This window comes from Indicator indicator, chromosome 40 (assembly GCF_027791375.1).
Source record: "Indicator indicator isolate 239-I01 chromosome 40, UM_Iind_1.1, whole genome shotgun sequence".
Lineage (NCBI taxonomy): Eukaryota > Metazoa > Chordata > Aves > Piciformes > Indicatoridae > Indicator > Indicator indicator.
Window position 1 is genome coordinate 1158148 of NC_072049.1, and position 15210 is coordinate 1173357.

The following is a 15210-nucleotide window of genomic DNA, read 5'->3' on the forward strand; positions in this document are numbered from 1 at the left end:
TCTCAGAATGGAAGAGGTCAGAAGGGACCCCTGGAGATCACCCAGCCCAACCCCCCTGCCAGAGCAGGGTCACCGAGGGCAGGTTGCACAGGTTGGTGTCCAGCTGGGTTTTGAAAGTCTCCAGAGAAGGAGACTCCACAACCTCTCTGGGCAGCCTGCTCCAGGCCTCCAGCAGCCTCACACCAAGGAAATTTCTCCTCCTGCTCAGCTGGAACTTCCTGGGGTCCAGTTTGTGCCCCTTGCCACAGGACACCATCAAACAGAGCCTGGCCCCCACCCTTCAGAGCTTTGTGCCCATGAATGAGACCCCCTGAGCCTTCTCCAGGCTACACAGCCCCAGGGCTCTCAGCCTTTCCTCATGTTCCAGTCCCTTCATCATCCTCATAGCCTGCACTGGACTCCCTCCAGCAGTTCCCTGTCTCTCTGGGACTGGGGAGCCCAGAACTGGACACAACCTCCAGATGTGGCCTCACCAGGGCAGAGCAGAGCAGGAGGGGAACCTCCAAATGGGAGACAGAAGGTTTGGTTGGGCAGACGCTGACCAGAGGTCTGAAGCAAGGGGGCAGTGGGGCGGCTCCCAGTTGCTATCTCTGACCCCATTCCAGTGTCTCTCCAGAGGCACCAATTAATGGCTGGCACCGGGAGCCAGATTGCTGTTTACCAACAGCCTCCCTGTTTGCAGCCAGCCCGGGCGGAGGGGCAGAGCTTTTGCAAGCACCAACACAGAGCTGCACCTCAGCCCTGCCTTGTCAGAGCTCCTCAGCCCGGGGGTGACTCAGTTCCTCCCCTCTTGCACCACGGCTGGGGAGGAGCCCTGCCTGTGCCCCTCCCACGTCCCTGCCTGCTGTGGAACCCAGAGCCTCCTCCTGTCCCAGCATCAGGCTGCAGCTGCTGCCCTGCACGGTGAGATGCAGCCCCAAAGCCTCCTGCTCCTCCCTTGGGGACTCAGCTGGCTCCGTTAGCAGCCTCACTGCAGGGGGGGTTGGACCACCGAGGGTCCCTTCCAGCCTTGCCCCAAAACCAGACAAGGACCAGCACAGGGAGTTCCTGCCTGCCCCACGCTGCCCCACAGCAGCCAGCTCCTCCCTCTGCGTCATTCAGGGCCTGAGCCCAGCCAGCAATGCCAAGATGCCAGTTCCAGAGAAGGGGTTGAGCAGCTGGTGCCAGTTGGCTCATGCCCCTGGGCATAGGCTCAGGGTTTGCATGCCCAGCTTACAGTATCCCCTGCAATGTCCCGGGACAGCAGCCTGCTGGACTTGTTGGCACATCAACAGCCCTGAGCTGGCAGGGCCAGGCTGGGAATAACCTCCTGGAAATCACCTGGGAACGCTGTGCTTCCCCTTAGCCCAGCCCAGCCTGGCCGTGCAGGGGGCTCGGCAGGGCTTGGTGCCTGCCTGTGGTGAGAGCAGCATGGGGGAAGCTCTGGCTGCCCAAGAGCAGGATTGGAACCTTCCCCAGCTGCTGGAATGTTGTGTTTTGGTTCTGTGGTGTAAGCAGGGCTGCAAAAGGGGTATGGAGAATGTGGGAAGATGAACCTTGTGAATCCCTGAATCCCAGACTGGTGTGGGTTGGAAGTGTTCATCTAAAAAGTTCATCTAATCCAAGCCCTGCAGCCAGCAGAGACAGCCCCAGCCAGAGTCCCAGACAGCCTGAGCTGGGCTGGTGCCAGCCAGGGGGCATCTCCCACCTCTCAGGAGGCAGAAATGAAGTCATTCAGATCCTGGAATCTCCCACAGCCTGGGAAGTTTTATTTTCCAGCCCATGAGCAGAAGGAGATGAGGAACCTGCTCCCACCACCGATCACAACTCCCTGCCCCAGCAGCCCTGCAGCTCCGTCTCCAGTGCAGCCCAGGCTGAGGGATGGGAAGCTCCCTGCCTGGGGGGGGCAGGGCTGGGGACCTGCCCCACTGGGGCACATCCAGGGCACTCCTGCTGCAGCAGGGCAGCTGAGGGTCAGTCACTTCTTCTGGCTGGGGGGCCACTGGCTGCTCTGTTTGGTCTGTTGGGACTTGATGCTAGGAACCACCACAGGACACTTCTGCTGCATGGCCTGGCAGGACCCAGCTCCTGCAGGGCTGAACTCTGGACCTGAGCCTGCCCCGAGGCCATATCCTGATCCTCCACCGTAGTAGCCTGGGCCACCACTGCCACCCCGCGTTGTGGAGACCCTTTCCCTTGGTGACTCCTCGTAGCCATAGTCATAGCCATAGCTGTAGCCATGCCCTCCTCCCACGGCAGAGCTCCCACTGTAGCAGCTGGATCCTGCACCACCCCCCGAGCTGCCCACGATGGTTGTCCCTGAGTCCTCACTGCCATACCCGGAGCCATAAACCGGGGTTGTGCCCACGGTGATGCCCCAGCCCGATGTGCCCCCAGTGTCACCGCCGCTGATGACAACAGAGCCATCGCTGCCGCAGGGGTACCCCCCCGGCAGGCTGCGGCTGGGGCATGCTGGAGCGGGCTGGAGGCAGGAGGGTCTCCGGCTGTAGGTGATGGAGGTCTCCCCGTCACAGAAGAGGGAGCCGTGCCCCCGGCGGCCCGAGAAGGTGCCTCTGCCCGAGCAGAAGCCGCGGTGGCGCACCGAGATCTCGTTGCTGTAGCCCCTCCGGGCACACCTCCCGCGGAGCCAGCGGTAGAGCTGAAAGAGAGGAAAACCAAATCCAAACCCAGCAGAGCTGAGCGGCGCGGGGGAGGTTTCCTTTCACCGTGGCAGGGGGGAGAGCTTCCAGGTGGTGTGGGCAGAACTTTGCGAGGAGCTGGGGCAGTGCCCAGCTGGGTACTGCCTGGCTGGGGTCCAAACAGGAGAGGGTTTGACCCTTCCTGGGAGAGCTTCTCCTGCAGATTCCAGAGGAGGCAAACCTGCCGCAGATCCTCTCAGCACCTGCTGGCTGCTATGGATCTCCCTACTCAGCTTCCTGATGGATTCTCCCTGCTCCTGCTTTTAAGCTGTTGCCGGAGCAGTGGATCCAGCTGTGGACACCTGGAGAAGGTGGCCCTGGGCGCTCAGGCAGTGTGGGTGCAGCTGTGGGCACAGCCAGGCGGAAACTGTCACCCACGGAGATGGAAGGATAAAGCCACAGAAAGGATCCAACTTACCTTCTTCATCCATTGGAAACACATTTAGGAGAGGGAAGGAGGGGAATGGGGAGCTGGAGGAGGCCAGGGACAGCTTTATATGTCCCTGAGCATGGCTGGGAGGTGAGACACAGGAAGGAACCACAGAGAGTTATTTCCCCAGAGTCGATCCCAGGCTTTGAGTCACGGCGCTGATCGATATCTGTCCCTCGCTGCCCCTGGGGAGCGCAGGGCACTAATTGCCACTTCTTGCTAATGAGCCCATGCCTGTGCCCAGCCCCCAGCTACCGAGGGGCCCGAGGTGGTGACATGGGCGGGGGCGGCTGGGGGAGGTGGGGTGGGTGTGGGGAATGGGGAGTGGGAGGGTTGGAGGGAGCTGGGGGCGTTCAGCCTGAGAGGAGGAGGCTGAGGGGAGACCTCAGTGCTCTCTGCAGCTCCCTGACATAGGCTGCAGCGAGGTGGGGTTGGGCTCTTCTTCCAAGGACCAGAAGGAACAGCCTCAGGTTGCCCCAGGGGAGGCTCAGGTTGGCCGTGAGGAGCGATTTCTGCCCTGCAAGAGTGGTCAGGGACTGGCCCAGGCTGCCCAGGGAGCTGCTGGAGTCCCCAGCCCTGGAGGAGTTCAAGAAATCTGTGGCTGTGGCACTTGGGGCCAGGGTTTGGTGGCCATGGTGATGCTGGGTTGGTTGTGGTGGGTCGAAAATTCCTCCCTCCCCCCCAACATTAAATTTGCCAGACCAGCTCAGTTGGAAGAAAATGGAAGCTGCATTTACAAGCAAAACTACAATCCACAATGAAATGCAATAAATATGTACAAAAGATACAAAATTTGCAATATTTACAGGGATTTACAACTGATAAACAGCACCAGGCCCCCCCTGGCCAAAGACCAGGGGAGCTGCAACAGCTTCTCCTCCCCTGCATCCCCCTTACCTCCCAAGACAAAGGGGCAGAGAGATGTTAGACTTGGCCAAAACAATGCCACCAAGGTCAAGCAGCAGCACAAAGTTAGCATCTCCCAGCCCCAGGAAGCAAAGAGAGAGAGATTGTTGTGGTACAACTAATTGAAGTCTCTTGGCTCTTCCAGTGGAGTTTGTCTCTTGTCTCTTCCAGTGGAGTTTGTCTCTTGTCTCTTCCAAGGGAGTTTGTCTCTTGTCTCTTCCAGTGGAGTTTGTCTCTTGTCTCTTCCAAGGGAGTTTGTCTCTTGTCTCTTCCAGTGGAGTTTGTCTCTAACCTCTTCCAGTGGAGTTTGTCTCTTGTCTCTTCCAAGGGAGTTTGTCTCTTGTCTCTTCCAAGGGAGTTTGTCTCTTATCTCTTCCAAGGGAGTTTGTCTCTTATCTCTTCCAAGGGAGTTTGTCTCTTGTCTCTTCCAGTGGAGTTTGTCTCTAACCTCTTCCAGTGGACTTTGTCTCTTCAGGAGTGTCTCTTCCAAGGGAGTTGTCTCTTATCTCTTCCAGTGGAGTTTGTCTCTTGTCTCTTCCAAGGGAGTTTGTCTCTTATCTCTTCCAGTGGAGTTTGTCTCTTGTCTCTTCCAAGGGAGTTTGTCTCTTGTCTCTTCCAGTGGAGTTTGTCTCTTGTCTCTTCCAGTGGAATTTGTCTCTTGTCTCTTCCAGTGGAGTTTGTCTCTTGTCTCTTCCAGTGGAGTTTGTCTCTAACCTCTTCCAGTGGACTTTGTCTCTTATCTCTTCCAGTGGAGTTTGTCTCTTGTCTCTTCCAAGGGAGTTTGTCTCTTGTCTCTTCCAAGGGAGTTTGTCTCTTATCTCGTCCAGTGGAGTTTGTCTCTAACCTCTTCCAGTGGACTTTGTCTCTTATCTCTTCCAAGGGAGTTTGTCTCTTGTCTCTTCCAGTGGAGTTTGTCTCTTGTCTCTTCCAAGGGAGTTTGTCTCTTGTCTCTTCCAGTGGAGTTTGTCTCTGGTCTCTTCCAAGGGAGTTTGTCTCTTGTCTCTTCCAGTGGAGTTTGTCTCTTGTCTCTTCCAAGGGAGTTTGTCTCTTGTCTCTTCCAAGGAGACTCTTCAGCACTATCATTGTTTTCCTTTTCGCACCTAGTAGTGATTTATTTACATTTTACTGTTTTCTGTTCAAGACCTGTAAAAAGTTTTAAGGGCATAGCCTGGAACTGCCACAGCCATAGCCTGGCACTACCACAGCTGGTGTTGGGTGGGTGTTGGCCTGGAAGATCTCAGAGAGCTTCTCCAGCCCAAACAATTCTCTGGTTCCGAGATTCTGGGGCAGAGGGAGGGTGGTGGTGAGCTGCTCAGGGAAGGGGCAGGGGTCTGTGGCTGGGGGATGTGGCAGCTCTTGTGGCACTGCTGGAGGTGTGAGTGTGAGCAGCTGGGACCCAGCAGAGGTGAGGGAAAATGCTCAGGGAGTGTCTGGTGGCCATGCAGGGTGCTGAGCCCTCCAGCATCTCACTGAGGGCTCCAGATGTCTGGAGGCAGATTTGTATCCAAAGCAGAAATCAATCCCAAGCTGGCTTGGATGCTTTGAAAGGCTGCTGGAGATGCTCTGAGGATGCTCAAGGACCCTGAGGAGAGCTGTGGGGCTGTGAATGTCCTGACCTTGAAGCCCATCGTGGCTGGGCTGCTCCTCCAGCCAAGGACTGTGCCTCCAGACCTCTTCTTCCTGCATTTCACATCTGGTGCTCTTCCTCTGGCTTGGGAAGAGCAGCAGGGAGGCTGATCCAGAGTCATGGAATCATTAAGGCTGGATAAGCCCTTGGAGATCATGGAATCCAGCAGCACCATGGCTACCAAACCATGAGTCCAGCACCACCATGGCCACCAAACCCTGACCCCAAGTGCCATGGCCACAGGTTTATTGAACCCCTCCAGGGCTGAGGACTCCACCACCTCCCTGGGCAGCCTGGGCCAGTCCCTGACCACTCTTGCAGGGCAGAAATTGTTCCTCCTGGCCAACCTGAACCTCCCCTGGGGCAACCTGAGGTCAGAAAATGAAGTAGGGAACTCCCCCCAAGTTCTGGGGGTTACAGAAGGAGGTCATCAGGTGCTGGTACCTCAGAGGACCTACGGCCATGAGCTGGGAGGGCTGCACCTGGCACAGGTGCCAGAGGGGTTTGGGTGCTGTGGCTACTTGGTGCTTTAGGCTCTGCTGTTGCTGTGCCACAAAGGGAGCTGCAAACTCTCTGCAGTTACAAACTGGGTGGCTCTAGAGCTGCATCTCCAGCAAGGCTCCACTGAACCTCTCATCTTCTGTAGGGAGGGAGTGAAATGTCTCACCAGGGAGACTCCTGGGAGGACCACAGGATGCTGGTGGAGAACACAAGAAAACAGCAACTCTCCAAAGGCAATTTTGCTGAATTGTTTGCTTTATTAGCCAGCAGAAGCTTCTCACAGTGTCCCACCACCAGCAGGAGGTCACAGGGAGGTTAACCCTGGAGCCTCCAGCACAGGGGTCCAGCAGCAAGGGAGCAGCTGGGAAGAAACAGGCAGTGCCAGGTCTGAGGGGAGAAGGTGGCATGGGTGAGGCAGGGCAGGGCTGGTCCTGCTGGGAGCCTGAGCTGCCCCTGGCAGTTACTTCTGCTGGCTGCAGGGCCAGCTGCAGGGCTGCTTGCTCTGGTGGGACTCGATGCTGGGAACCACAATGGGACACTTCTGCTGCATGGAGCCTCCACCACCCCCACCAGAGCTGATGATGATTGTGTGGCCTGAGGAACCACCACTGGATCCTCCACCACAGCAGCCTGAGGATCCTCCACCACCACCTCCACCTCCAATGATGATCTTGCCTCCTGAGGAGCCCCCACTGCATCCCCCACCCATGCCATAGTCTGAGGAGCCCCCACTGCAGCAGCCTGAGGAGCCTCCACTGCTTCCACCTCCAATTATGCTCTTTGATCCTGAAGAACCACCAAAGGATCCTCCTCCCATCCCATAGCCTGAGGATCCACTGCTGCAGCAGCCAGAGGATCCCCCACTGCTTCCACCCCCAATGATGATCTTTGTTCCTGAAGATCCACCACTAGATCCTCCTCCCATGCCATAGCTGGAGCCTCCACTACAGCAGCTTGAGGATCCCCCACTGCTTCCACCCCCAATTATGCTCTTTGATCCTGAAGACTCACAGCTGGATCCCCCACCCATGCTGCAGCTGGATCCTCCTCCCATGCCATAGCCTGAGGAGCCTCCACTACAACAGCCAGAGGATCCCCCACTGCTTCCACCCCCAATGATGATCTTTGCTCCTGAAGATCCACCACTAGATCCTCCTCCTATGCCATAGCCTGAGGAGCCTCCACTACAGCAGCTTGAGGATCCCCCACTGCTTCCACCTCCAATTATGCTCTTTGATCCTGAAGAACCACCAAAGGATCCTCCTCCCATCCCATAGCCTGAGGACCCACTGCAGCAGCCAGAGGATCCCCCACTGCTTCCACCCCCAATGATGATCTTTGTTCCTGAAGACCCACAGCTGGATCCTCCTCCAATCCCATAGCCTGAGGAGCCTCCACTACAGCAGCCTGAGGAGCCTCCACCCCCAATGATGCTCTTTGACCCTGAAGATCCACAGCTGGATCCCCCACCCATGCCATAGCCTGAGGAGCCTCCACCACAGCAGCCAGAGGAGCCTCCACCACCTCCACCCCCGATGATGATCTTCCCTCCTGAAGATCCCCCACTGGATCCCCCACCACAGCAGCCTGAGGAGCCTCCTCCTCCTCCTCCTCCTCCCCCAGAGCTGATGATGATCTTCTGGGCTGATCCTCCGCCGCTGGAGCCTCCTCCCATGCCGTAGCCAGAGGAGCTCCCACCACAGCAGGAGCCTCCTCCTCCCCCACCAGAGCTGATGATGATCTTGCCTGAGCTGGAGCCCCCAGAGCCCCCACAGCAGGAGGAGCCCTGGGCCTGGTAGCTGGAGGAGCTGCCCCCATGGCAGCAGCTGCTGCTGTGGTATCCACTGGCCTGGGAGGAGCTCCCATGGCAGCCTCCGGAGCTCTGTCTGGAGCACATCTCTGAGCAGGGAGCCTGCAAGAAACAGCTCTGTCAGGAGAGGCTCTTTGGAGGTGGTACTGAACCTGCACAGCACCCCAGAACTGGAGCAGCACCCACGGATTGCCCCCCACCCCCCCAGGGCCCAGCTCCTACAGGAACAGCAGCTGCAGATCCCTCTGGACCTGCAGGTGCTGGGGAGGTTGGAGGAGAGGACCTCTAAGGTCCCTTCTGAGCTGAGCCACTCGAGGATTCCATGGCCACAGTGGAACCTTTGGGTGCTCTTAGGCCATCAGCTCCAGGTCCCTGCTGCAGTTCCAGCAGCTCTATTGCACAGCACCTTGGGCTTTGGTGAACCCCACCTGATGCTGAGCTGCTGTGGCCCTCCTCTGAACTCAAAGACCCTCTGCTGGAGTCACCTCTCCACACAACCACAGCCTGGCAGGGCTTGGAAGGGACCTCTGGGGATCCCCCAGTCCAACCCCCCTCCCAAAGCTGCATCCCCCAGGCCCAGAGGGGTTTGGAAGGTGTCTAGAGAAGAAGTCTCCACCACCTCTGTGGGCTCCAAGGCTTCCAGCAGTCCCTGGGCTTACCTTGGGTGGTCTGGGAGTGCTTGCGAGGCTGCGGCGCTGAGTGAGGAGCCTTGGGGTGCAGCAGCCTTTATAGAGCTCCCAGGGAAGTGAGACACCCTGAGGAATGCTGACAGATGGATTTGTGCAGCTGCCTCCTGCCTTGACTCACTTGCAGCCCATGGGTGATCAGAAGGGGATGGATCCAGCACCTTCTGCTCCCTCCTGCTCTGCTAATGAGCTGCTTCCGGCACCTGGCCCTGTGGATGGCCTCCTGGGCTCTGCCTGGAAGGGTCCCCATGGGCTGCTGCCAGGGTGAGGCTTCTCAGGTGTTCAGAGAGTGAAGATGGAGTTGAGGGATGGAGGATGGAGAGAGTTGGGGAAGAGTGAGGGTGAAGGCTGTGCTGGAGAGGAGCCCCAGGGAATTAGGATCACAGAGTGCATTGGGTTGGAAGGGACCTTCCAAGGTCATCCACTCCAACTCCCCTGCAGTCAGCAGGGACATCCTCACCCCTGTGCCCTGGAGCCCACCACAGAGACACAGCTCCAGAATCAGTGTCCTGAGACCACTGGAGCAGCTACAAAGTGCTCTGCAACCACCAAGGCTGTTGGGTGCAGGTGGCCCCACAGGCTACGTCCTCACCACACTGAGCAGTTCTGGGCAGAGAGCTCTCCTCAAGGCCTGCTGAGATGAGGAGCTGGGTGGGAAGCTGGACCACATCCAGCCACTGGGAAGGGCAACCATGAGCTCCACAGGCCAGGGGCAGTGCCCTGCTTTGGAGCTCCTCAGCCCAGCCCCACTGCAGATGGCCCTGTGAGGACAGCAGAGCTCTGGGGCTCATTGCTCCCAGCCCTGTAGGAGCCCAGGGGGGACTCTGCTGTTGGACTGAGCAGGGAGGGCTGTGCTCAGCTGCAGCTTCCCCTGGCCCCCAGCAGCAGGGTGGAGAGGGGAGAGCCCTGAAACCTTTCTGTTTGCAGAGGTGCATCTGGAGGCCATCAGGACCCTGCCCTTGACCTGTCAGCTGTGAGACATTTCCTCTGCCTCAGCAGCAGCCCCTGGCTGAGGGCTCTCCTTCCCTGGCCGCCCACACCCGCGGCTGAGGAAGGCATCTGGGCAGGTCCCCTGCTGCAGTGACCCTTTGGCAGCTGTGTCCCTGCAGCGCTGGCTGCTGTTTTGCAGCAGCTGCATCCTGTCACGCCACGCGTGCTTGGAGGCTGACAGCAGCATCCACCCTGTGGAGGCTGAGTAGAGGACAACTTAATTGGGATGCAGCAGGGCCGAGCCGCCCAGCCCTGGCCCGGGGAGCACCGTGCCGGGCTCGCACGCAGCGCTGCTGCCGCCGGGACGGCACCGGCAGCACCACCGGCGTGGGCTGGGGGCTTCCCTCGGCTTGCTCTGCACTCCCTCTGCTGGCTTCGGCTCCAAGGGGACACCTGAGGTGTCCCTGCGGTGCTGGCTGTCGCCCCTGCAGTGTGGGAGTTGTGCTGCTGAGCACAGCAATACCTTAATCCCTTCGTGCACCTCACCCGCAGGGACTTGCACAAGGAGAGCTCTGGGAGCTCACCAGGGCAGGCTGTGGGTGCTCAGAGCTGCTCCTGCCAGATCTGCTCTGGGGAGACCTCGGGGCTGAGCCCTGCAGGGCTGTGGAGAAGAGGAGGCTGAGGGAGACCTCGAGGCTGAGCCCTGCAGGGCTGTGGAGAAGAGGAGGCTGAGGGAGACCTCAGTGATCTCTACAGCTCCCTGAGAGGAGGCTGGAGTCAGGGTGGGGTTGGGCTCTGCTCCCCAGGCTCAGGGGATAGAAGGAGAGGAAATGGCCTGGAATTGTGCCAGGGGAGGTTCAGGTTGGACATGAGGACCAATTTCTGTCCTGCAAGAGTGGTCAGGGACTGGCCCAGGCTGCCCAGGGAGCTGGTGGAGTCCCCAGGCCTGGAGGTGTTCAGGAACCCTGTGGCCATGGCACCTGGGGCCAGGGTTTGGTGCCCATGGTGGTGTTGGGTGGTTGGCCTAGATGAGCTTAGAGATCTCTCCCAACCAAAACAATTCCATGACTCCAGGGAATTGTTCCACACATGGAAGATGATGATGCCTGGAACCAGGCTGGAGCAGGGGCTGGCACTGCCACCACCTCCTCCGGGTACAGAGCAGCTCTGATTCCTGTGCTGGGTTAAGGCACAGTGGAAGCAAAAGGCTTTGTGCTGGAGGCTGCCCCAGACCTGTCTCCTGCTGCTCTGTGTGGGCTCTTGGCTGTCCTGCAGCACAGCCACCCCCAGCAGGACCTGGCAGGTGACCTTCCCTTCCAGTGTCACCCCTGCAGACTCCTCAGTGGATGAGGCCTTGGATTGCCATGAGAGGGAGAAGAATCCTGGCCAGGTCCTACCAAGCCTTTTGCTCAGCAGCTTCCTCTGTGCCCAGAGAGCTGCTGTGGGTGTGGGACCTGCTGCAGATCCTGCTGCAGCCAGAGGAGCTCCCAGCACAGCTCCTGCTGGAGGCCTCCTTGTGATAACCACAGAGAAATGGAGACCATGAAGACACAGCTGCACTTCAGAGGGAATTTTCCTCCCTACCTCCTGCTCCTCCAGTGAGGATCTGGCCTCCTGATGGCCACCACTGGATCCCCCCCTGCGTGGGTCCAGCACAGGAGCCAGTGATGACCTCCTGCTGCTATCCACACTGCAAATCCCTGCAGGGAAACTTCCTCTGGGAAGGGGAAACCAAGGAGAGCTCTGGCCAAGGGCAGACATTGATTGCAAGAGGGACAATGAGCAGCTGCTGAGCACCAATTCTGCTCCCAAGCAGCAGCAGCTCCATCCCTGTGGCTGAGGAGCAGCAGGAGGCTCTTGATGAGTGATTCACGTTGGGATTGGGTTTGGGCTCCTTGCTCCCAGAAGGACATTGAGGGCTGGAGCAGAGCCAGAGAGGGGCAACAGAGCTGGGGAAGGGTCTGGAGAGTAGGGCAGGGGGAGCTGGGGGTGTTCAGCCTGGAGAAGAGGAGGCTGAGGGGAGACCTCCCCGAGAGGAGGCTGGAGCCAGGTGGGGTTGAGCTCACCTGCCAAGGAACAAGGGAAAGGACAAGAGGAAATGGCCTCAGATTGCCCCAGGGAAGGTTCAGGTTGGACATGAGAAGAAATTTCTTCACTGAAAGGGTTCTCAAGGCCTGGCCCAGGCTGCTCAGGGAGGTAGCTGACTCCCCATCCCAGGAGAGGTTTCAAAGCCACAGAGCTGTGGTGCTGAGGGCCATGGCTGAGCCCCAGCCTTGGTGGAGTTAGAGAATGGTTGGCCTGGAGGATCTCCAAGGGTTTCTCCACCCCAACCCACCCTGGGGTTCCCCAGAAGCAGACTCTCAGCCTGACTCTTTCTGCACACACAAAGCTTTATTTCCATCCAGGGGCTGTCAGCACAGGGAGGCAGCAGCAGGGGAGGAGCAGGGCAGAGGCCAGGCTGGGCTGGGGCAGGCAGGCTGAGGAGAGGCAGGGCAGGGCTGGTCCTGCTGGGAGCCTGAGCTGCCCCTGGCAGTTACTTCTGCTGGCTGCAGGGCCAGCTGCAGGGCTGCTTGCTCTGGTGGGACCCCATGCTGGGGACCACAATGGGACACTTCTGCTGCATGGAGCCTCCACCACCCCCACCAGAGCTGATGATGATTGTGTGGCCTGAGGAACCACCACTGGATCCTCCACCACAGCAGCCTGAGGATCCTCCACCACCACCTCCACCTCCAATGATGATCTTGCCTCCTGAGGAGCCCCCACCGGATCCTCCTCCCATGCAGCAGCCTGAGGAGCCTCCTCCTCCTCCTCCACCACCAGAGCTGATGATGATCTTCTGGCCAGACCCTCCACTACCACCACCATACCCTCCTCCCATCCCATAGCCTGAGGAGCCCCCACTGCAGCAGCCAGAGGAGCCTCCCCCACCTCCACCTCCCATTATGACCTTTGTTCCTGAGGATCCACCACTGGATCCTCCTCCCATGCAGCATCCAGAGGAGCCTCCACCACCTCCACCCCCGATGATGATCTTCCCTCCTGAAGATCCCCCACTGGATCCTCCACCACAGCAGCCAGAGGAGCCTCCACCACCTCCCCTTCCCATCATGCTCTTTGAAGAACCTCCACTGGATCCTCCTCCCATGCCATAGCCTGAGGATCCTCCACCTCCAATGATGATCTTTGTTCCTGAAGATCCACCACTGGACCCTCCTCCCATACAGCATCCAGAGGATCCTCCACCCCCTCCCATCATGCTCTTTGAAGATCCACCACTAGATCCCCCACCCATGCCATAGCCTGAGGATCCTCCACCTCCAATGATGACCTTTGTTCCTGAAGATCCACCACTGGACCCTCCTCCCATGCAGCATCCAGAGGATCCTCCACCACCTCCACCCCCGATGATGATCTTCCCTCCTGAAGATCCCCCACTGGATCCTCCACCACAGCAGCCAGAGGAGCCTCCACCACCTCCCCCTCCCATTATACTCTTTGAAGAGCCTCCACTGGATCCTCCTCCCATGCCATAGCCTGAGGATCCTCCACCTCCTATTATGCTCTTTGAGGATCCCCCACTGGATCCCCCACCACAGCAGCCAGAGGAGCCTCCACCACCTCCACCCCCGATGATGATCTTCCCTCCTGAAGATCCCCCACTGGATCCCCCACCACAGCAGCCTGAGGAGCCTCCTCCTCCTCCTCCTCCTCCCCCAGAGCTGATGATGATCTTCTGGGCTGATCCTCCGCCGCTGGAGCCTCCTCCCATGCCGTAGCCAGAGGAGCTCCCACCACAGCAGGAGCCTCCTCCTCCCCCACCAGAGCTGATGATGATCTTGCCTGAGCTGGAGCCCCCAGAGCCCCCACAGCAGGAGGAGCCCTGGGCCTGGTAGCTGGAGGAGCTGCCCCCATGGCAGCAGCTGCTGCTGTGGTATCCACTGGCCTGGGAGGAGCTCCCATGGCAGCCTCCGGAGCTCTGTCTGGAGCACATCTCTGAGCAGGGAGCCTGCAGGAGAGATTTGCAGGTTACTGAGGAGCAGCCACTGCCAGCAGCAGAACTTCCCCAGGCCAGAGGACCCTTGCAGAGCTCAAGGACGTCGGCCACAAGTCTCCAGTGTCGATGAATTCTTAACTTCCTAACTTCTCCTAAGCACTTTGTGCCCCTCAGCTCCCAGCCACACTTGGAGCTCTGTGCTGGCAGAAGGTCCCAGGCTGAAGGAGATCAACCACCAGTTGAGGTCCTCTCCCCCACAGCTCCTCCATCCCCATCTCTCTGCTGGTGAAGCTCAGGGCTCCAGCACCATGGACGATCTCCTGAGGAGAGTTCAATCCACCCAAGCAGCCTCCCTTCCCTGCCAGCCACCCCCAGCAGATGCCCTGCAGCCCAGGCAGCAGAAGGGCTCCCAGCTGGCAGAAGGGCACAGGACTCACCCTGGCTGGCACTGAGAGAGATCCACAGAGAGCAGTGAATGAAGCTCTGGGAGCTCCACCAACTTTTTATAGCCTGCCCAGTTTGCCCTGGTGGGAAGTGAGGCACCCAGAGGAATGGTGATGGTTTTATTTACTGCCCCAAGTGTCCTCCTTCTGCCCACTTGCCCTGACTCACCCCAGCTGATCGATGCCTCCCCAGTGCCTCACTTCCGAGGCTGCCTGCAGCTCTCCCATGTGAGCTCAGCTCCCACGCTGAGTGCTGAGGTAGGGCTGGGGGACTCCAGCTTGGACCTTCCCCTGGAGCTGGGAGAAGCTGCTGGGCTGGTGCCTGGCAGCAGAAGGTGCCGTGGAGACCCTTTGTGTGCCAGCAGCCTGGCATCAAGCCTGGCTGCTGTTGTTGGGGCAGCAAAGGGATGCCAATGCCTGAGGGAGTGCCCAGCACAGCAGGGAGGTGTTGGCCGTGGAGCTTGTTGGAATGGGCAGCACAGAGCTCAGCCAGGAGGGGCTTGAGCTCTTCTCCCAAGGGACAGGACAAGAGAAAATGGCCTCAAGTTGCCCCAGAGGAAGCTCAGGTTGGCCATGAAGAACAATTTCTGTCCTGCAAGAGTGGTCAGGGCCTGGCCCAGGCTGCCCAGGGAGGTGGTGGAGTCCCCAGCCCTGGAGGTGTTCAAGAACCTGTGGCCATGGCACCTGGGGCTGTGGTTTGGTGGCCAGGGTGGGGTTGGGTTGCTGGTTGGAGTGGATGATCCCAGAGAGCTTTCCCAACCTCAATGACTCCGTGTTGGAAAGGACTTGAAGTGGTGTGGGCAGAGGGGACAGGAGGCATCTCCCACCCTGTGTGCCCCTCTTGGTGCTGTGATCCACCCCAGGCTGGCAGCTGGCTCTGGAGAGGCAACAAGAGCTGAGGATGGGCACCTGAGAGCCTCTGAGCCTTGCCCATGCCTGGGTGTGTGGATGTCCAACAGCAGCACTCCCACCCCTGCCAGGGGCACCCCAGGGCTCCCTGCAGCACTGCCCAGGCAGTGGCAGTGCTCCTGCAGCTCCCAGCCAGTGGAATTTTGTCCCCCAGTGACTGTCCACACCAAGGTCCCAGCAGCTCAGATGTCCTGGGGGCAGCCCAGGCTGCAGGAGCCTGTCCAGAGCTGTCCTGAGTGCCTGCACCCCTGGGGGGGTCCCCAGGAAGGGGAGAGCTGGAGGGCAGAGGACCC

The 15210-nt window shown here is 59.3% G+C and overlaps 3 protein-coding genes across 3 annotated transcripts; all 3 read right to left on the minus strand.

Moving 5' to 3' along the window:
- Nucleotides 1-1957: 1957 nt before the first annotated feature.
- Nucleotides 1958-5642, minus strand: LOC128978921 (keratin, type I cytoskeletal 9-like). The gene is made up of 2 exons (XM_054396956.1): nt 5631-5642; nt 1958-2638 (listed from the first exon to the last, which is right to left on the minus strand). Exons 1-2 carry the CDS (start codon nt 5640-5642, stop codon nt 1958-1960), a joined length of 693 nt encoding a protein of 230 aa, XP_054252931.1.
- A 960-nt stretch (nt 5643-6602) lies between these two features.
- LOC128978922 (loricrin-like) lies at nt 6603-8039 on the minus strand. Its single transcript, XM_054396957.1, has one exon. It carries the CDS (start codon nt 8037-8039, stop codon nt 6603-6605), a length of 1437 nt encoding a protein of 478 aa, XP_054252932.1.
- A 4062-nt stretch (nt 8040-12101) lies between these two features.
- LOC128978966 (loricrin-like) lies at nt 12102-13562 on the minus strand. The gene is made up of 3 exons (XM_054397022.1): nt 13433-13562; nt 13163-13357; nt 12102-13120 (listed from the first exon to the last, which is right to left on the minus strand). The coding sequence occupies exons 1-3, from the start codon at nt 13560-13562 to the stop codon at nt 12102-12104; spliced, it is 1344 nt and encodes a 447-aa protein (XP_054252997.1).
- Between the last annotated feature and the right edge of the window lie 1648 nt (nt 13563-15210).